The 22,324-nt window shown below is 40.4% G+C and overlaps 1 protein-coding gene and 1 non-coding gene across 11 annotated transcripts in view; one reads left to right on the top strand and one right to left on the bottom strand.

Moving 5' to 3' along the window:
• ZNF674 (zinc finger protein 674) overlaps positions 1–22,324 on the top strand; it is a 41,655-nt gene that overhangs the window by 16,390 nt on the left and 2,941 nt on the right. For 5 of the 10 annotated variants that reach the window (XM_073013767.1, XM_073013760.1, XM_073013761.1 and 2 more), the window contains one exon: positions 3,831–3,911. The exons of the other annotated variants lie outside the window; for them this stretch is intronic. In XM_073013767.1, coding sequence (XP_072869868.1) covers positions 3,831–3,911 — 81 coding nt within the window. The remainder of the gene's footprint in view (positions 1–3,830; positions 3,912–22,324) is intronic. 10 annotated transcript variants of the gene reach the window in all.
• LOC119622040 (U6 spliceosomal RNA) lies at positions 8,872–8,974 on the bottom strand. The gene has a single exon (XR_005238636.1). It is a non-coding gene; the product is annotated as a U6 spliceosomal RNA (small nuclear RNA).

The following is a 22,324-nucleotide window of genomic DNA, read 5'->3' on the forward strand; positions in this document are numbered from 1 at the left end:
ATGGAGATTTTCTCCTATGTCTTCTTTCAGAAGATTTATAATTTTAGCTCTTAAATTTAGACCTATGAAGAAGAATGAGTTAAGTTTGTAAATCTGACATGAGGTGAGGGTCAGGGGTTTTTTTGCATATGTATATCCAATTTTTCCAGCGCAGCATTTTTGAAAACACTGTTTTTGTTTTTGTTGTTGTTGTTGACTTACTTTGCCATCGTTGCTGATAACCTTTGAATGGCCAGGCACAACGACTCACATTTGTAATCCCAGCACTTTGGGAGGCTGAGGTGGGAGGATCAGTTGAGCCTGGGAGCTTGAGACTAGCCTAGGCAACATAGTGAGCCCCTGTCTCTACAAAATATTTTAAAAATTTGCCAAGCATGATGGCATGCACTTGTAGTCTCCACTACTTGGGAGGTTGAGGTAGGAGGATTGCTTGAGCACGAGAGGACGAGGCTGCAGTGAGCCGTGATCACGCCACTGCCACTCCAGCCTGGGGTACAGCAAGACCCTGTCTCAAAAAAAACCAAACAGTTGAACAGAGATGCGTCTGTCTATACATCAGTAATACACTGTTTAATTACTGTAGCCTAATGTTAAGTGTTCAAATCAAGAAGTATGAATTTTCCAACTTTGCTCTTCCTTTCCTAATTCTAGGTCCTTGGTATTTTTATATAAATCTTAGAATCAGCTTGTGAATTTGTACACAAAAGCCCTCAGGGATTTTTGTATGGGATTACACTGAATCTGTGGATCATTGATATACTGACAGTATTGAGTCTTCCAATTAATGAATAGCATGTATCTCTATTTAGATCTTCTTAAATTTTATCTCAATGTTTTATAGTTTTGAATGCATAAGTCTTTCACATTTTGTTTAATTCATATCTGCATTTTATGTTCTTATAAGATACTATAAATGGTATTTTGTTTAATTTCAATTTCCCATTGGCCAGTACTATCTTATAGAAATGCCATTGATTTTTGTATATTGATCTTGTATCCTGGGACCTTTCTAAGTGTACATATTAATACTTGTAACTTTTTTGTAGATAGCTTGGCATTTCCTATATAAACAATCATGTAGTTGTAAAAAAGACAGTTTTATTTCTTCCTTTCCAATCTGGATGTCTTTTACTTCTCTTTTTGCCTTTTTTTTTTTTTTTTTTTTTTTTTTTTTGAGGAGTTTCACTCTTGTTGCCCAGGCTGGAGTGCAATGGCATGACCTTGGCTCACCGCAACCTCCATCTCCTGAGGTCAAGTGATTCTTCTGCCTCAGCCTCCCAAGTAGCTGGGATTACAGGTATGCACCATGATGCCCAGCTAATTTTTTTTTTTTTTGTATTTTTAGTAGAGACAGGGTTTCTCCATGTTCATCAGGCTGGTCTCAAACTCCTGACCTCAGGTGATCCGCCTGCCTCGGTCTCCCAAAGTGCTGGGATTATAGGCGTGAGCCACCATGCCCGGCCTCTTTTTGCCATTTTTTACTGGCTAGGATCTTGAGTATTGTGTTGAATAGGCATAGTGAGAATGACTTCTTTGCTTTATTCCTGATTTTAGGGCAAAAGTACTCACTTTCTCATCATTAAGTATAATTTTTTATTTGTAGAGTTTTCCATTGGTGGCCTGACAATGGTTGAGGATTATTCCTTTTAATCTTAGTTTTTTGAGTTTTTATCAAGAATTGATGCTGAATGTCGTGAATGCTTTTTCTGCATCAATCAATATAATCATGCTGCTTCTCCTTTATTTTTAAATTAATTAAATAATTATTATTATATTTAGAGATGGAGTCTCATTCTGTTCCCCAGGCTGGAGTGCAGTGGTGTGGTCATAGCTCATTGTGGCTTCAAACTCCTGTGCTCAAGTGATCCTCCTGCCTTAGCCTCCAGAGTAGCTGGGACTACAGGCATGTACCACCATGCCCAGCTATTTTTTAAATTTTTTGTAAAGATGAGGTCTTGTTGTGTTGCCCAGGCTGGTCTTGAACTTCTGGCCTCAAGTGATCCTCCATCTCAGCCTCCCAAAGTTCTGGGATTACAGGTGTGAGCTACCATAGCTAGTTAATTTGCAGATTTTTCTTTTTCTTTCTTTTTTTTTTTTTTTTTTTTTTTTTGAGACGGAATCTCACTCTGTTGCCCAGGCTGGAGTGCAGTGGCACAATCTCAGCTCACTGCAAGCTCCACCTCCCAAGTTCAAGTGTTTCTCCCACCTCAGCATCCTGAGTAGCTGGGATTATAGGCACCTGCCACCATGCCCAGCTAATATTTGTGTGTGTGTGTGTGTGTGTGTGTGCATTTTTTTTAGTAGAGATGGGGTTTCTCCATGTTGGTCAGGCTGGTCTCAAACTCCCCTGACCTCAGGTGATCCACCTGCCTCAGTCTCACAAAGTGCTGGGATTACAGGTGTGAGCCACCATGCCTAGCCAATTTGCAGATATTGAACCAGCCTTTCCATTACCTGTGTAAACCCCACTTGATAATGATCAGTCATTCGTTTGATATGCTTCTATTTATTTTTGCTCATACTTTATTATTTTGCATCTATGTTTATGTGTCATAATTGTTTGTAGTTTTCTTCACTTACACTGTTTGTGTCTGGTTTTGACGTCAGGGTTATGCTGGCCTCATAAAATGAGTTGGGAAGTGTTTCCTCCTTTTCTGTTTTCTGAAATTTATATAGGACTAGCATTATTTCTTAAATGTTTTGTAGAGTTCATCAGTGAAGACATCTGGGCCTAGCATTTTCTTTGAGGGGAAGTTTTGAACTACAAATCCTTTTTTTTTTTTTTTTTTTTTTTTTTTTGAGACGGAGATGGAGTTTCGCTCTTGTTGCCCAAGCTGGAGTACAATGGCGCGATCTTGGCTCACCACAACCTCTGCCTCCTGGGTTTAAGCAATTCTCCTGCTTCAGCCTCCTGAGTAAGTGGGATTACAGGCAAACACCACTATGCCCAGCTAATTTTTGTGTTTTTAGTAGAGACAGGGTTTCACCATGTTGGCCAGGGTGGTCTCAGACTCCTGACGTCAGGTGATCTTACCAGCCTCAGCCTCTCAAAGTGCTGGAATTAGAGGCATGAGCTACCACGCCCGGCTACAAATTCATTTTTTTTTTTATAATTATAGGTATATTCAGATAACTGTTTTCTTCTTGAGCAAGCTTTGGTGGTTTGTGGCCTTGAAGGAATTTGTCTCATCTAAACTATCAAGTTTTTGATATAAAGTTTTTTTTGGCCAGGCGGGGTGGCTCACGCCTGTAATCCCAGCACTTTGGGAGGCCGAGGTGGGCGGATCTCGAGGTCAGGAGTTCAAGACCAGCCTGGCCAACATGGTGAAACCCTATCTCTACTAAAAATACAAAAATTAGCCGGGCATGGTGGCATGTGCCTGTAGTCTTGGCTACTCGGGAGGCTGAGGCAGGAGAATCGCCTGAAACCAGGAGGCGGAGGTTGCAGTGAGCCAAGATCATGCCACTGCACTCTAGCTTGGGCAACAGAGTGAGACTTCGTCTCTAAATAAATAAATAAATAAAATAAGATAAAGTTTTTTTCATAAGATTTCCTTATTATTTTTTAATATTTGTAGGATCTGTAATGTTCTCTTGATATTGATAATGTATGTTTTTTCTCGATCAGTCTGACTTAAGATTTATCCATTGTATTAATCTTTTCACAGAACCAACTTTTGATTGTGTTTATTTTTGTGTTTTTCATTTTCTATTTCTTTGAGATAGAAATCCTTATTGATTAATATATCTTGCATACAGAAGAGCATTTAGAACACATGCATACTTTTCAGAAGACATATATAGCTAACACCTGGATAATCACCATTCAGGTTGCGAACTACGACTCTGCCCCTTCCAGATTGCATCCTCCTACCTCTCTCCTGGATGTAACCTGTATCCCAAATTCGGAGGTAATTATTTTAAGATTTTTGTTAGAGCTTCTGCTGTCTATATTTATATCAACAGGCAATATATTGTTTAGTTTGAACTTTTTCTTCTTTGAGCTTTATGAAAACAGAATCATCTGTATGAATTATTTTGTGACTTGTTTCTTTTATTCACTATTATAGTTGTGAGATTCAGCCATGATGTTTATTTTCATTGCAGAATAGTGTTCTAGTTTGGGTATCACACAATTAAAAGTACCTACTCTTCTGTCTTTTAAATTATTTATTTTTTAGAAACAGGGTCTTACTCTGCTACCTAGGCTGGAGTGCAGTGGTGTGATCATAGCTCATTGCAGGCTTGAACTCCTGGGCTTAAGCAAGCCTCCTGCCTCAGCCTCCTGAGTAGACAGTACTATAGGCATGTGCCATTGTGCTCAGCTATTCTTATTTTTCATGTAGAGATGGAGTCTCATTATATCACCCAGGCTGGTTTTGAACTCTTGGCCTCAAGAAATCCTCCTGTCTTGGCCTCCTAAAGTGTGGGATTACTGGTGTCAGCCACTGCACTCAGCCAGTATTTACTCTCTTGATGGAGTTTGGGTTGTTTCCGTTTTAAGGCTCGTATAGCTAATGATAATACTGCCATTATTTTACATGTCTGCTAGGAACATTTGCTGTGAGAGCTTTACTAATGTATATACCTAGGTTGTAGTGTCTGGGTTCTGGAGGTGTAAATAATTTATAGATAAGGCCAAATGTTGTTTGTGATGTTGTTGGTTTGTAAAGCATTTGTAGATGCTCCCTCTGTGCGACTTCTGCTTGTCAGACTATTATTTATTCCCATTCTGGTAGGTGTGTATTAGTATCTTATTGTGATTGAAACTTTTGTTTCCTTGATTAGTAATGTAATTGATCCTCATTTCATATTTTATAGAGAACTTGAGTGACTTGTGTAAATCTTACACAGCGCCTGCGTAAGTCTTCAGCTCTTTTTTTTCTTATGGTATGTGTCTTCCTCCTACTTATTCATAGCACTATTTTCTTTCTTTTTTTTTATTTCTTAATTTTTTTTTGAGACAGAGTCTTGCTCTGTCACCCAGGGTAGAGTGCAGTGGGGAGATCTCAGCTCACTGCAACCTCTGCCTCCTGGGTTGAAGCCGTTCTCCTGCCTCAGCCTCCCGAGTAGCTGGGATTGCAGGTATGTGCCACCATACCTGGCTAATTTTTGTATTTTTAGTAGAGATGGGATTTTGCCATGTCAGCCAGGCTGGTCTTGAACTCCTGACCTCAGGTGATCCACCCCCCTCTTGGCCTCCCAAAGTACTGGGATGACAGGCGTGAACCACTGTGCCTGGCCCATAGTACTTCTTTCTTTCTTTTCTTTTCTTTTCTCTTCTTTTCTTTCTTTTCTTTTTTTTTTTTTTTTTTTTTTGACAGTGTCTCAGTTTGTTGCCCAGGAAATCATGACTCACTGCAGCCTCAACCTCCTTGGGCTCAAGTGATCCTACTTCCTCAGCATCCTGAGTAGCTGGTACTACAGGCATGCACCACCACACCCAGCTAATATTTGTATTTTTTTGTAGAGATGGGGTTTAGCCGTGTTGCCCAGATTGGTCTCAAACTCCTAGGCTGAAGCGATCCACCTGCCTCAGTCTCCCAAAGTGTTAGGATTACAGGCATGAGCCACCATGCCTGGTGGCACTATTTTCAGTAGAGTACATATTAATACTTTATTGCAAGTATACTGTCCCTTTGTTAGATTGTCTTTTTTTTTTTTTTTTTTTTTTTTTTTTTTTTTGAGACAGAGTCTCGCTTTGTCACCCAGGCTGGAGTGCAGTGGTGTGATCTTGGCTCACTGCAACCTCCACCTCCCGGGCAACCTCCACCTACCAGGCTCAAGCAATTCTTCCACCTCAGCCTCCCAAGTAGCTGGGATTACAGGCGTGCACCACCACGCCCAGCTAATTTTTTGTATTTTAGTAGAGATGGGATTTCACCATGTTGGCCAGGCTGGTCTCGAACTCCTGAGCTTAGGCAATCTGCCCACCTCGGCCTCCCAAAGTGCTGGGATTAGAGTCATGAGCCACTGTGCCCAGTCTCGATTGTCTTTTCACTGTCTTTCTTGTGTCTCTTGTTGAACAGAGATTCTTTATATTTAAATTGGGTTTCTTGTAGACATGATATAGTTGAATCTTGTGTTTTTAATCTCAACTGACAATCTGCCTTTTAATTGACGTGTTTTTGTAATTATTGACATTGTTGGATGTAGGTCTACCATTTTATTATTTCTTTCTTCTTTGTCCCCCCTTTTCTGATTGTTTTTATTCTACTCTCTCATTCCTCTCTTCTTTGGAACATTTGAATATTTTCTTTTTTTTTTTTTTACTTTTTTTTATTATACTTTAAGTTCTAGGGTACATGTGCACAATGTGCAGGTTTGTTATATATGCCATGTTGGTGTGCTGCACCCATTAACTTGTCATTTACATTAGGTATATCTCCTAATGCTATCCCTCCCCCTCCCCCCAAATACTTTCTTAAACTTTTTGTTTTGAGATTATTATACATTCTCATGTACTTGTAAGAAATAATACCAAGAGATTGTAATGTACCCTTTATCCAGTTCCCCCCATTGGTAGGTAACATCTTGCAAAACTGTAGTACAGTATCCCAACCAGGATATTGACATCTATACAGATCAAATATGGAGCATTTCTATCACTGCAAGGATCCCTCATGTCACTCTTTTTATTATTTATTTATTTATTTATTTATTTATTTATTTATTTTTGAGATGGAGTCTCACTCTGTGGCCCAGGCTGGAGTGCAATGGCGTGATCTGGTCTCACTACAACCTTTGCCTCCTGGGTTCAAGCGATTCTCCTGTCTCAGCCTCCCAAGTAGCTGGGATTACAGGCGCCCGCCACCATGCCTGGCTAATTTTTGTATTTTAGTAGAGGACGGGATTTCACCATATTGGCCAGGCTGATCTCGAACTCCACATCTCAATGATCCGCCCGCCTCGGCCTCCCAAAGTGCTGGGATTACAGGCGTGAGACAGGCGTGAGACAGCACGCCTGGCCGTCACTCTTTTATAGTCATACCAATTTTCTCCCAGCCCATCTCGTCTTATAGCCTGGTAACTAATAATCTGTTATCTGTTTCTATGATTTTGTCATTTGAAAAATGCTATATAATGGAATCATACTGTATATAACCGTAAGGGATTAGTTCTTTCTCACTCAGCATAATACTCCAGAGATTCATTCAGGTTGTTGTATGTATCAAGCTTGATTCTTTTTATTGCTGAGTAGCATTCCATGGTATGCATGTTTGTTTAACCATTCCCCTATTGAAGGACATCTAGGTTGTATCCAGTGTTGGGCTATTACAAATAAATTTGCTACAAACATTTCTGTGTAGGTTTTTATAATAAGTTTTTATTTCTCTGGGATGAATTTCCAGGAGTGCAATTATAATATAAATATTATATTTTAAACGTTCCTCTTTTTGTCACTGTCTCGTTTTTAAATTAAATTTTTATTTATTTATTTATTGTTTTTCTTTTGAGAATGAGTTGCTCTGTCACCCAGGCTGGAGTGCAGTGGCGCGATCTTGGCTCACTGCAAGCTCCACCATCCTGGTTCAAGCGATTCTCCTGCACCAGCCCCCCGAGTAGCTGGGACTACAGGTGCACACTGCCATACCCAGCTAATTTTTGTATTTTTAGTCGAGATGGGGTTTCACCGTGTTAGCCAGGCTGGTCTCAAACTCCTGACCTCAAGTGATCTGCCCACCTCAGCCTCCCAAAGTGCTGGGATTCCAGGCGTGAGCCACCACACCGGCCTATCTATCTATCTATCTGTCTGTCTGTCTGTCTGTCTGTCTATCTATCTATCTATCTATCTATCTATCTATCTATCTATCTATCTATCTATCTAGCTATCTATCTATCTAATCTATCTATGTATTTATTTGAGATGGTGTCCTGCTCTGTTGCCCAGGCTGAAGTGCAGTGGTGCGATTTCAGCTCACTGCAACCTCTGCCTCCTGGGTTCAAGCGTTTCTCCTGTCTCAGCCTCCTGAGTAGCTGGGACTACAGGCGCACAGCACTACGCCCAGCTAAGTTTTGTATTTTTAGTATAGATGAGGTTTCACCATATTGGTCAGGCTGATCTTGAACTCCTGACCTTAGGTGATCCACCTGCCTTGGCCTCCCAAAGTGCTGGGATTACAGGCGTGAACCACCGTGTCTGGCCCTATTTATTTATTTTTTAAGATAGGGGTCTCACTATGTTGCCCATGCTGGTCTTGAGCTCCTGGGCACAAGCAATCCTCTTGCCTTACTGTCCCAAGTAGCTTGGACTACAGGTGTGTGATGTCATGCCTGGTTGTTATTTTTTAAAATCAGTGGCTGCTGTAGACACTAAGATAGTCACATAGAACCTTTCACATTCTACTTACAGTTTAATAGTTCAAGTAATATATAGAAGCTTTACAACAGTATAGATGTCTTTAATTTCTTTTATGTTACAGTTTTTGAACATATTACATCTACATAACATTTTAAATCCCCCAGACAGTGTTATATTTTTTTGCTTTCAACTGTCATATATATCTTAAAGAATTCAAAAGGAGAAAAATTATCCATTACATTTACCCAGATATTTTGCCATTTCTGTTGCTCCTCATTTATACCTAAAGTTCCATGTTTCCCTCTGATATCATCTCCCTTCACCTGAAGAAGAACCTACAGCATTTCTCTTGGAAGTTTGCTGCTGACAAAAATCTCTTAATTTTCCTTCACCTGATAATTTTAAAATTTCATCTTCTTTTTTTTAATTTTTATTTTTATGGATAAATAGTAGGTATATATGTTTATGGGCTACATCAGATATTTTGATACAGGCATATGATGTGTAATAATCATATCAGAGTGAATGGGGTATCCATCCCCTCAAGCATTTATCCTTTGTGTTATTAAAAAAATATGAAACCCTTCACAAATTTGCATGTCATCCTTACACAGGAGCCATGCTAATCTTCTCTGTATTGTTCCAATTTTAGTATATGTTCCAATTTTAGACAGTGAGCACTTGTCTTCATTCTTGAAGGGTGTTTTGGCTGGATGTAGAATTATGGATTGACATTTCTTTTTTTTTTTTTGAGACGGAGTCTTGCTCTGTATCCCGGGCTGGACTGCAGTGGCCGGATCTCAGCTCACTGCAAGCTCCGCCTCCCGGGTTTACGCCATTCTCCTGCCTCAGCCTCCGGAGTAGCTGGGACTACAGGCGCCCGCCACCTCACCCGGCTAGTTTTTTGTATTTTTAGTAGAGACGGGGTTTCACCGTGTTAGCCAGGATGGTCTCGATCTCCTGACCTCGTGATCCGCCCGTCTCAGCCTCCCAAAGTGCTGGGATTACAGGCTTGAGCCACCGCGCCCGGCCGACATTTCTTTTCCTTTAGTATTTTTAAGATGTTCTATTGTTTTCTGACCTCCACTGTTTCTGATGAGAATTTTGCAGTCCTTTGAATCATTGTTTCCTCATAGATAGTGTACCTTTTTTTCCTCTGGCTGCATTAGATATGTTTTAAGTTGGCTTTCCAGGCTTTTGATTATAATGTTTCTGGTGTTTCTTTTGAGTTTATATTGATTCTGGTGTACTGTGCTTCTTGAGTCTGTAAATATATGTCTTTTTCCAAATATGGGAAGTTTTTGGTTATTATTTTTTGCAATCTTTTTTTCTACACTAGTTTCTTTTTCTCCTTCTTTGAGGACTCTAATGACATGTACATTGGACTTTTTGGTATTGCCCTGCAGGTCCCTAGAGGCCCTGTTTTTTTTTTCCGGTCATTTTTACAATTTTTTTATTTTTACAGTTTCTGTTTCTCCGTTGAAAACGTCTGGTTAGCCATTCGTTTCAGGTGTTTGCCATTACCTCATAGAGCTTAAATGTCACAACTACTTAAATGTCTTTGATATTTCCAGCACCTGGGTTATTTCAGGATTGGCATCTGTTAATTGTCTTTTTCCCTGGAGAATTGGTCACTTTTTTTTTTTTTTTTTTTTTTTGTGATTGATTGTTATGCTGAATAATTTTGGATTCTATCCTGGATAGTGGTGACTGTGTCGTTATTGCTTTTCTTTTTTCTTTTTTTTTTTTTTTTTTGAGACGGAGTTTCACTCTGTCGCCCAGGCTGGAGTGCAGTGGCACAATCTCAGCTCACTGCAATCTGCAACCTCTGCCTCCCAGGTTCAAGCAGTTCTCCTGCCTCAGCCTCCCGATTAGCTGAGATTACAGGCGCCTGCCACCATCTCCGGCTAATTTTTTGTGTTTTTAGTAGAGATGGGGGTTTTGCCATGTTGGCCAGGTTGGTCCCGATCTCCTGACCTCAAGTGATCCACCCGCCTTGGCCTCCCAAAGTGATGGGATTACAGGCGAGAGCCACCGCGACCAGCCCATTATTGCTTTTCATCTTTATCAGGTAATAAACCACTAGGTCTCTCTCACCTTCTATGGGTATCAGTTCCAACCAGTTCAGTTTTCAAAGCCTTTCAATCTGTCATGTGCATGTGCCATTTAGGGGTTAGAGACTCGAGTGGTGGGTTCGGTCTTTGGGCAGTGTTCAAAGCCTTCACTGCCCTGCTTACATTTGTCACTCAGGTATTAGTCTCAGACTTGAGCTGTGGCTTAAATCTTAGTTCAGTTCTCAAGGCTTGGTATGTAGCTTTGCTTTCTCTTGAGTGAAGAGTCCCTGGATGAACTCAGGACTTGTGTATATTCATAAGTCACTGGGACCTGTACTTGGGTCAAAGTCTTGAGAGAGAAGATGAGGGATAAAAGGGGAACCCACTGATGTATGAGTTATTTCTCTACTTTTTGAGTCACCTCCATAGTCTTCCTGGTTTTGTTGACTTGTCAGAGTCCTCGGGTAGTTACTTTATGTATTTTGTCCAGAGATTTTTGTTGCAATAATCAGTAGGAGAGGCTGTAGTAGACTTACTCCATTGTGGCTAGAAATGGAAACCTCGATTTCATTCATTCTTGCTTTTATCTTTTTTATTTCTGTCTTTCTGCTAGTTTGAATTTAATTTGCTCTTTTCCTAGTTTCATAAGGTCATCATTTGAGACCTTTCTTTTCTAATATAAGCATTGTGAATGCCATAACTATCTAAGTACTGATTTAGCTATTTTAAACCCTTTACTGTGGTTTAATTTGGCATACAAGAAATTATACATACTTAAAGTAAACAGGGATGGGCACAGTGGCTCACACCTGTAATTCCAGCACTTGGGGAGGTGGGGAGATTGCTTGAGACCAGAAGTTCAAGACCAGCCTGAGCAACATAGCAAGACCCCATCTCTACCAAAAATAAAAAACATTAGCTGAGCATGGTGGCACATGCCTGTAGTCCTAGCTACTCAGGAAGCTAAGGTGGGAGGATCACTTAAGCCTAGGAGTTTGAGGTTATAGTGAGCTATGATTGTTCTACTGTACTCCAGCCTGGGTGATACAGCAAGACCTTGTCTTCAAAAAATAAAAAATAAAGTAAACAGTTTTGGTAAGTGTTGACATGTATACACCCAGGATCACATCACCACAATCAAGATAATAAGATCATAGAACAAGTTGGGAAGTATTCCCTCCTCTTTCCAGTTCTTTGGAAGAGTTTATGTAGAATTGTATTCTTTCTTCCTTAAAAGTTTGATAGATACTGTGTTATTCAGATTATCTATTTCTTCTTGAATGAGCTTTCATAATTTGTGTCTTTCTTTTTTCCTTTCTTTTTCTTTCTTTTTTTTTTTTAAAGACAGAGTCTCGCTCTGTCGCCCAGGCTAGAGTGCAGTGACACACCAACTTGGCTTACTGCAATCTCTGCCTCCCGGGTTCAAGTGATTCTCATGTCTCAGCCTCCCGAGTAGCTGGGATTATAGGTGTACACCACCATGCCTGGCTAATTTCTATATTTTTAGTAGAGATGGGGTTTTGCCATGTTGGCCAGGCTGGTGTTGAACTTGTGACCTCATGTGATCCGTCCGCTTAGGCCTCCCAGAGTGCTAGGATTATACGCATGAGCCATCGCGCCTAGGCAATAATTTGTGTCTTTCAAGGAGTTTGTCAGTTTTGTCCGTCAAATTTATTAGTATAAAGTTGTTCTTAATATTCCCTTATCATCCTTTCAATTTCTGAGGATCAGTGGTAGTCTTATTTTAGTTTCAAAGTAAGTCTAATCACATATAGTATTGAAAACGATAAAGTTCATTTAAAGGAAAAGTTCTCTCCCAGCAAATACCTGCTTCAGGCTGAAAGATTTTAGTGGCTAAAAGAGCATGCTCAGTGTTTTCTTTCTTTACTTTTCCAGCTAGTTCTTCTCCCTTGCCTTTCTCCCCCCACTCAACACTTAGGCCATCTCTGGCCCCTTGAATGCAGTGGGTGAGGAAGGAAGGAAGGAGATACAATGGGCAAAAAAAGGTTTGACCTAACAGACAAAGTGGTAATCTAATATTGACGCCCTCTCTATGTTGCAGATTCCAAAGACTCATTCCTCCTGTTCTTGGAACTTTATGGTTTCCTTGGAGATGTCCTACCTGGAGCCCCCTGACTGCAATTTCCTTGATGCAGGAAGGGCCACTTTCCCAGCCAGTTATTTAATATATCCCTGGGCCCCATGGTGTACCTTCAGTCTCCTTTTGCCGAGGTCACCTTGATGCTAGCAAAAAGCCCTCTTTCCAAAGTAACCCAGCCCCGTTCATGTCCAGAGGGTCCACATCTGGCTTGTGGAGTGTGTGTGATTGTGGGGTTAAGACCCACAGTTCACCCCCATGCAACCTCTTCTCTACTACCACAGACTGCCTCAGCCTGTCATTTGTAAAGTTTTTCTACGTGAAAGTCAGGTGCCAAGTTCTCTGTGTCCCCTAAAGTCTAGTGGATATATATCAAACAGGTCATCTCTTTGAAATCCTTCTCATCAGATTGGGGTGGGGTGAACACACTCCTCACTCACCTATTGGAGAGAGAAAATGTCGCAGCTTTCAAATGGCTATCTCTAAAGAAATTTTCTTCCTTAGCGTCTTCAACCTTAACACTCTTATACTTTGTTTTTCCTCTTTTTAAAAATTTTCTGACAGAGGGTCTCTCTGTTGCCTAGGCTGGAGAGTAATGGTGCCATCTTGGCTCATTGCAGCCTCAACCTCCTGGGCTCAATTGATCCTTCTGCCTCAGCCTCCAAAGTAGCTGAGGTTACAGGCACATGCCACGACACCTGGCTAAGTTTGTTTGTTTGTTTGGTAGACACAGGGTTTCACCATGTTGCCCAGGCTGCTCTTGAACTCCTGGACTCAAGTGATCTGCTTGCCTCCACTTCCCAAAGTGCTGGGATGACAGGCGTGAGCCACCACACCCAGCCAGCACTCTTACGCTTTTAAGGGGTATGTTAGAGCTGAAGTACATCAAGTGGTTTTGACCTATTTCTTTTGAGTCCTGTAAAGGCCTGTGGACTGGGAAAATACTTGCTAGTATTTTATTACCAGTCTTTGAAATAAAAAGAGTGGGTTTTAACATTATGTCAAATTAATCCCCGAAAAGCATGGATTGCAGCCGGGTGGGCAGATACAGCTTCGTGAAATGTATGGAATTCAGCTTTTGAATAGAAATCATCAATGTTAAAATGCAAAGCTTTATAACCTTATGTGGCAAAATTAATGTTACAGATAGTGTGTAATTTAGACTCGTGCACACACACACACACACACAGAATTATAGATTTTAAATTTTGGTAATATGGCAAGGGTAAATTGGTATGTTATTGTAATTTTCACTTCCCTGATCACTATTGAAAGTATTTATCATTTCATATGTTATTGACTAGTTAGATTTCCTCTTCTGTGGCTTGCCTGTTCATATTCTTTTTGTTTTTGTTTTTGTTTTTGAGACTGAGTCTCGCTCTGTTGCCAGGCTGGAGTGCAGTGGTGTGATGTCGGCTCACTGCAACCTCCGCCTCCCAGGTTCAAGCGATTCTCCTGCCTCAGCCTCCTGAGTAGCTGAGACTACAAGTGTGCGCCACCACACCCAGCTAATTTTTGTATTTTTAGTAGAGACAGAGTTTTGCCATGTTGGCCAGAATGGTCTCAATCTCTTGACCCCGTGATCTGCCCACCTTGGCCTCCCAAAGTGCTGGGATTATAGACATGAGCCACTGCGCCCGGCTGCCTGTTCATATTCTTTATTCATGTTTTTGTTGAGTTGTTTGTCTCTTCTTACTGCTTTATATGAATTCTTTGTATATTCTTTCAATTTTGTGTGTAGTCAATATCTTTCCTTAGTCTAGGGTGTTTATGGTGTCTTTTTGAGTAGAAGTTTTAATTGTAAAAGAATCAAATGTATCAATTTTTAGTTTGCTTTTTGTGTAATTTTTTTTTTTTTTTTTTTTTTTTTTGTGAGATGGGGTCTCACTCTGTCACCCAGGCTGGAGTGCAGTGGCGCCATCTCAACTCACTGCAACCTCTGCCTCCTGGGTTCAAGTGATTCTCCTGCCTCAGCCTCCTGAGTAGCTGGGACTACAGGTGTGCACCACCATGCTCAACTACATTTTTTTGTATTTTTGGTAGAGACAGGGTTTCACCATGTTGGCCAGGCTGGTCTCGAACTCCTGACCTCAGGTGATCCTCCCGCCTCAGCCTCCCAAAGTGCTGGGATTACAGGTGTGAGCCACCATGCCCAGCCCTTTTTGTGTAATTTTAAGTAATTTTTTTTTTTTTTTTGGCTGAGCACATAAAAATATTTTTATATAATTTTCTAAAAATTTAAATATTTGCTATTTATTTTAAAATCTGCCTGGAATGTATTTATTTATTTATTTAGAGATGGAACTTTGCTCTTGTTGCCCAGGCTGGAGTGCAATGGCGTGATCTCGGCTCACTGCAACCTCCGCCTCCCAGGTTCAGGCGATTCTCCTGCCTCAGCCTCCTGCGTAGCTGGGATTACAGGCATGTGCCACCACGGCCGGCTAATTTTGTGTATTTTTAGTAGAGATGGGGTTTCACCATGTTGGCCAGGCTGGTCTCGAACACCTGACCTCAGGTGATTCGCCTGCGTCAGCCTCCCAAAGTGTTGGGATTACAGGTGTGAGCCACTGTGGCACCTGGCCAAAACCCAGTTGCTCTGCTGTGCCCAGGCGAGCACCTTCTTTTTTTTTTTTTTTTTTTTTTTTTTTTTTGAGATGGAGTTTCACTCTTGTTGCCCAGGCTGGAGTGCAATGGTGTGATCTTGGCTCACTGCAGTCTCCACCTCTTGGGTTCAACCAATTCTCCTGTCTCAGCCTCCCGAATAGCTGGGATTACAGGCCCATGCCACCATGCCCGGCAAATTTTTGTATTTTTAGTAGAGACAGGGTTTTGCCATCTTGGCCAGGCTGGTCTTGAACTCCGACCTCAGGTGATCCACCTGCCATGGCCTCCCAAAGTGCTGGGATTATAGACATGAGCCATTGCACCCAGCCTGTTGTACCATTCTTACCAATTGATATTGTTAAGAGCTAACAGGCTTTAGTCCCCTTATCTCCTTTGATCCTTTGGTCTCCCATAGGAATTTTAGGATTTGTTTGTTGAGTTCCAAGGAAAACTCTGGGATTCCAATTGCAATTGCACGTGTTTAGAAATGAGTTGGGAGTGGGTTGGGAATTGGCATCTTTATACTATTGAATTTTCCTTTCAGTGAACTCTTACTCAGTTTTCCTTTTATGTCATTTAATAATGTTTCAAATTTTTGGTCAGGAAGATCTTATGCATTTTTTGTTGAATTTTTTCCTAGATACCTCTGAGTTGTTGTTGCAATTTTGATTGGGATCTTGTTTCCTATCACATCTTCTAATTGGTTAATATTAGTATATGAGAATGCTAGTGATATTCATAAAATCATGTGTACAGAAGTCTTTCTGAAGGCTTTTATCAATACTAATCATTTTTTTATTCTCTTGGGTCTTCTATGTGAATAATTATCTTTATAAAGGCAATTGTCTTTTCCGATTATACATTTTATTTCTTTTTCTTCTCAATGAATTAGGACCTGTAGTACAATGTTTAGTAGATAAAATGATATTGCATTCTTTGTTTCTGATTTTAGTGGAAATAATCATGAAGACAATGATTGTAATAAAATGATAGGCAGCATTTGAATGCTTGCCATGTGCCACAAATGCATTGTTCTGTATGCTTTGCACATATTAAATAGTTGAATCCTCCCAATGACCCTGTAAAGTAGGCTGGTTGTTATCCCTGTTTTATATATGAAAAAAACTGAGGCACAGAAATGATATAACTTTATAGTTTTCACTATTAAATATGCTGTGGTATTTTGAAAGGTATCTTTCATCAAGAGCCCCTTTTATTAGTCCTATTTTGTTAATAAGACTTTTGTTTTTGTTTTGAGACAGAGTCTCACTCGGTCACCCAGGCTGGAGTGCAATGGCGTGATCTTGGCTCACTGCAACCTCCACCTCCCAGGTTCAAGCAATTCTCCTGCCTCAGCCTCCCAAGTATCTGGGATTATAGGCATCCACCACCACGCCCGGCTAATTTTTTGTATTTTTAGTAGAGACAGGGTTTCACCGTGCTGGCCAGGCTGGTCTCGAACTCCTGGCTTCAGGTGATCCACCCAACTCGGCCGCCCAAAATGCTGGGATTACAGGCATGAGCCACCACACCCGGCCTAATAAGACTTTTTAAAAAATCGTTAATGAGTGTTGTATTTTCTTAAATGCTTATTTTCTGCATATTTTGAGAAGACAGTTTTTCCTCCTTTAATCTATTAATGTGGTAGATTACATGAATTTCTGATATTGAAGTGTTCTTGTGTTCCTGTGCTAAACTGTACTTAATTGTGAAGCATTTTTAAAAATTTAGAATTCATTTTACTAGTGTTTAACCTATGAATTTTGCATTAATGTTTAGAAGTAAAATAGATCTCAGATTTTCTTTTTATGTATTGTTCTTCTCTTATTCTGGTATCCAAGGTTATACTAGCTGCATAAAATAAACTGAGTACTTTTCCTTCTTGTAATTTTTGAAATTGTGACTGAAACTTAGTTTCCTGAGAGTTTGATACCAATCATTTTCAAAACCATCTGGATATGGCAAGACTTGATTATGGAGTCAGTTTTTATAATTTAAAAAACAGTTATTGATTTATTCAAGCTTCTTGAATTTTCTGTCAGTTCTGGTCATTTTTCTAGACCGTTACGTTTCATCTGAGATGTCCGATTTACCAACCTAAGGCAAGATTCTCTTGATTTTAAAAAAAGTCTCAGTTTTATTAAAGTAGGTCATGCCTGAGGTTTAAAGAGTAAACTAAATTGTGGTGAAACTAAAAAGAAAGTGAAGGGCATGATAAACATAAAATTCAGGATATTGATTATCTGAAAAGAAAGACAAGGAAATGGGCATATGAAGAACTTCAAAGATAACTATAATTTGTTTTAATGGTTGGTAGATACACAGGTATTATATTTGGTATTACTATTCTTTATAACTTACATATATTTTACAAAACTTATTTGAAATGTTTCACTGTGGAAGGTTAAGATTGAACTCACCATGCTGCTCCTGTCACCCACCCAAAGGCATGCATATGTACATAGACTTCGTGTTTCCCCATAGTCCCAATGTGATTATACCATAAATTTGTTTTCCATCAGTACTGTTGTTTACAATATGACTATACAGTTAGCCCTCTGTATCTTCAGGGGATTTGTTCCAGAACCTTCATGGATACCAGAATCCATTGATACTCAAGCCCCTGATATAAAATGGCATGGTATAATCGGCCCTCCGTATTTGTGGGTTTTGATCCTTGGTTGGTTGAATCCACAGATGTAAAACCCATGGATACAGAGGGCTGACTGTATATATAAATACTATACACAGCCAAGCCACATAGTAATCTATGATTAATTTACCTTCCCTGCATAACTGTGTTCCTTTGGTTAATAATTTTTTTTTTTTTGAGACAGAGTCTTGCTGTGTCGCCCAGGCTGGAGTGCTGTGGTATGGTCTTGGCTCACTGCAGCCTGTAACTACAAACTCCTGGGCTCAAGCGATCCTCCCACCGCAGGCTCCCAAGTAGCTGGGACTACAGCTATGTACCACCACACTCAGCTAATTTTTTAAATTTTTTATAGAGATGGGGTCTCACTGGATTGAGAGTCCAGGCTGGTCTGGAACTCCTGGACTCAAGTCATCCTCTTGCCTCAGCCTCCCAAAGTCCTGGGATTACAGGAGTGAACCACTTCTCCTGGCTTAATTGTTTTTTTTTCTTTCATTTGTTTCTCTCTCCATATACTTATCATCAGTTGTCTAGAGTGACTCTGAGCGCTTCTGGAGATATCAAGGGTTTCCTCAGTGTCATATCCCTGAGTTTCTCTGGAGCCTTCTGACCTGCTGTCATCTGGGCGGATTACCCTCATTCCTTCTTGTGTAGCTACCATCCTGACATTGCTCTTCAGTGTCATTCTGGGGATTCTCTTCACCTTCTGCATTGTTGGGTTCCATATTTTCTTTATGCCATGCCCTCTTCCTCATTTGGTTGGAGCACATTCTTCAAGTACTTTCCTAAGAAAGGATGTAGGTAGGCCCATGGGAGATGAAGTTTTGAGATTTTTGGATGTCTACAAATGTTTGACTCCTGATGGAGAATTTGGCTTGGAGTAGAGTTCTAGGATGGAAATATCTTTCCCTTAGACTTTTGAAGGCATTGCTCCATTGCCATCTCATTTTCAGTGTAAAGCTATTCTGATTATTGATACTTGATATCATTTTTTTCTCTGTTTCAGCTTATAAGATTTCACCTCCTTTATCTCAAGTGCTCTGGCATATCCCCACACAGGATCACTGCCACCAGTATTTCTGGGTGCCTGGTAGGAAATAAATCCCCACAGGGATAGTTGTTTGTTTTTTTTTTTCCCCCATGCAAAGCCAAGATGCTACAGGGCCAGACAGCTGCATTGCACATCCAGGTGGCAAGCTAGGTCTTTTATGTTAAGCCCCTTTCACTTTGTCTGTGGGCAAGTCCAGTTTGACCCACTAGAAATAGGCACACCATACAAGAAAATCATCGGCCTTTCGTGTTCGGGCATCCAGACTCCCAGAAGAAAAACAGGTGTTCAGCACCCTAGGTAGGCAAAGCCATCATATCAACATAGGGAATATTCCACAAGCCAAGTTCCCAGACTGTAGCCAGGAGCCAGCCCTGTGAGCAGGCCCTTCTAAAGATCAGTTCTGCTGTGTTAACACTTTCCTACAGGTTACCTTTACTGGTGCTCTTTATTTCTTTGTGTGGATTTGAGTTACCATAGACTGTCCTTTATTTTCTCGGAGCTGAACTTTAAGTTAGATCAAATAGCAAAAGCAGTCTGGGGACAGGGCTTTTGGTAGAGCTCCAAAACAGGTCATCCCCTTGGGTAGCTGTGAGGCTACCAGTTTTCATGGAGCTGGGGAGCCAGTGGGGGAGGAGGAAGAGTAGGAGTAGTGCCAAGTGAACCATGACCTGGCTGTTCTTAGTGAAGTTTACTAGTTTAGTTTAGTTTAGTTTAGTTTTGTTTTGTTTTGTTTTGTTTTGTTTCTGTGTGTGTGTGTGTGAGTGTGACAGAGTTTTGCTCTTCTAGCCCAGGTTAGAGTGCAATGGCACGATCTCGGATCACTGCAACCTCTGCATCCCAGGTTCAAGCGGTTTTCCTGCCTCAGCCTCCTGAGTAGCTGGGATTACAGGTACCTGCCGTCATGCCTGGCTAATTTTTGTATTTTTAGTAGAGACAGGGTTTCACCATGTTGGCCAGGCTGGTCCTGAACTCCTGACCTCAGGTGATGCACCCGCCTCGGCCTCCCAAAGTGCTGGGATTACAGGCGTGAGCCACCGGGTCAGGCCTGTTTTTTCTCGAATAAATGATTTTTAATTGATTGCTTGCCTTTGGTTAATTTCTAAAGTCATGAAATGATTGGTTTTGATAATTTTTTATTTTTCCAGTATTATCATTACTTTTGTGGGGGAGAGGATTTACTGAGGTCCTTCCTCTCACTCTGTCATTTCAGAAGTCTAGCCTAAAAGCCTTTCTTTTAAAACTGAAAAAAAGTACAGGAAATCGTAATTATAACAGACACCCTTGTACTTCCTTCCCAGAATTAGCAAATGTTAACATTTTGTCATTTTTTTAAAAATAAAAGAAACAGACCAGGCACGGTGGCTCACGCCTGTAATCCCAGCACTTTGCGGGGCCAAGGCGGGTGGATTACGAGGTCAGGAGTTTGAGACAAGCCTGACCAAAACAGTGAAAACCCATCTCTACTAAAAATACAAAAATTAGCCAGGCGTGGTGGCGCGCGCCTGTAATCCCAGCTACTCAGGAGGCTGAGGTAGGAGACTCGCTTGAACTCGGGAGGCGGAGGTTGCAGTGAGCCAAGATTCCGCCACTGCACTCCAGCCTAGGCGACAGAGGGAGACTCCATCTCAAAATAAATAAATAAATAAAATTTTAAAAATAAGAAAGAAAAGAAACAGAGGTTTACAAATAAAGTTGAAGTCCAATTTTTCCCCTCCTGAGGCCTATTCCTTCTCTCTCTCCCCAGGTAAACAGTATCATGAATTTTGTGAGTATCCTTCTAATCTATGTTTTTATACTTTTGCTATGTATATTTGTACCTGTAATCAGTATAGAATTCTTTTTGTAACATTACCAGATTGGTACACTCAAATTATAGGGATCTTGGCCAGGCGCGGTGGCTCACGCCTGTAATGCCAGCACTTTGGGATCTGCCAAGTCGGGTGGATCACCTGAGGTCAGGTGTTTGAGACCAGCCTGGCCAACATGGTGAAACCCCGTCTCTACTAAAAATACAAAAATTAGCCAGCCGTGGTAGTGGGTGCCTGTAATCCCAGCTACTCAGGAGGTTGAGGCAGGAGAATTGCTTGAACCCAGAAGGCAGAGGTTGCAGTGAGCCAAGATCGCACTACTGTACTCCAGCCTGGGTGACACAGCAAGACTCCGTTTCAAAAAAAAAAAAAATTATAGGGATCTTTCTGCAACTTGCTTTCTGTGTTCAGTATTACCTTTTGAGCTTTATGCTGATACTTTAGATTTAGATCATTTATTTTAACTGCTCTGCTAGCATTCCAACATGAGTGTCATAGTTCATTTTCCATACCTTTATTGGTGAATGTTTGGTGGTTTCTAATATTTCATTGTCATTCTTGTACATGTTAAAATTTGCCATAATTTCTCTATGGTATGACTACAAGTGGAATAGGTAGTAAGGCGTGTGTGTGTGTGTGTGTGTATGTATGTATGTGTATATGTGCACATGTGTGTATTTTTTTTTTTTTGAGACAGGGTCTTACTTTGTCACCCAGGCTAGAGTGCAGTGTTGTGTACATGGCTCACTGCGACCTTGACCTCCTGGGCTCAAGCAATCCTCTTGCCTCAGTCCCCTAAGTAGCTGGGACTATAGGTGTGCGCCACCACGCCCAGCTAATTTTTTGTTTTTTTTTTGTTTTTTTTTTTTTTGTGGAGACGGGTTTTGCTATGTTGCCCAGGCTGTATATTTTCAATAATACTAAATGTATTACCTCTTATCCATCATAAGTGGAATCAATTTGCCATGTATATTTAAGAGTTTCACATCTATGTAAGTGAAAATTGCTTTATAGTATTCTCGTATTTTATCCTTCTTTGCTTTTGGCATCAAGGTCATATAAGCATTGTCTTGCCAATTTTATTTTGGTTACTACGTGCCAGGTGTAGCTTTTCCCATAATTGTATTTTCAACATTTCTCTCTCATTTTGCCCTGTCTTTTGAAAACATGGAGCTGATTTTTTAAAAATGCAATTTGATATGACTGGCATTTAACTAATAGAGTTAATATATATTTATTGTGAAATTACTATGTTTGTATTTCTTCTTTTAGTATATTTTCTACATAGCCTGCTTTTCATTACTTCTCTTTTCTTGCCTTTGATGGATTTTCTTTACCCCCTTTTTCCTCTTTAGTCATTATCCTTCTGAATAACTGAAGTATCAGGCATTATTCTTAGCCAGGTTTTGTGTATGGCAAATTCTTTGTCTTTTCTTGTCCAAAAATGTCCTTGTCATCTTTCTTTATGGTAATTTATCTGGGTATAGAGTTCTAAGATGAAAGTTTGTCTCGGGACAGTGAAGATATTATTCTTTAATCTTCTAGCTTCTTTTTTGAAGAAGTCTGATGCTGATATAATTATTTTTTTATAGGGGATATTTTTATTTATTCATGGTAGCTTAGAATATTTTCTTTCTGACTTGAAAGCCTTGTGGCTGCACTGAACTTTGTCTAAGTGCAGACTTGTTTATTTACCACACTCAAGGACTTTGGACATTCAGTGGTAGGATACATGCCTTTCTTCCATTTTAGAAAAG

The sequence above is a fragment of the Chlorocebus sabaeus genome, chromosome X (assembly GCF_047675955.1).
Source record: "Chlorocebus sabaeus isolate Y175 chromosome X, mChlSab1.0.hap1, whole genome shotgun sequence".
In the NCBI taxonomy this organism is placed as follows: Eukaryota; Metazoa; Chordata; class Mammalia; order Primates; family Cercopithecidae; genus Chlorocebus; species Chlorocebus sabaeus.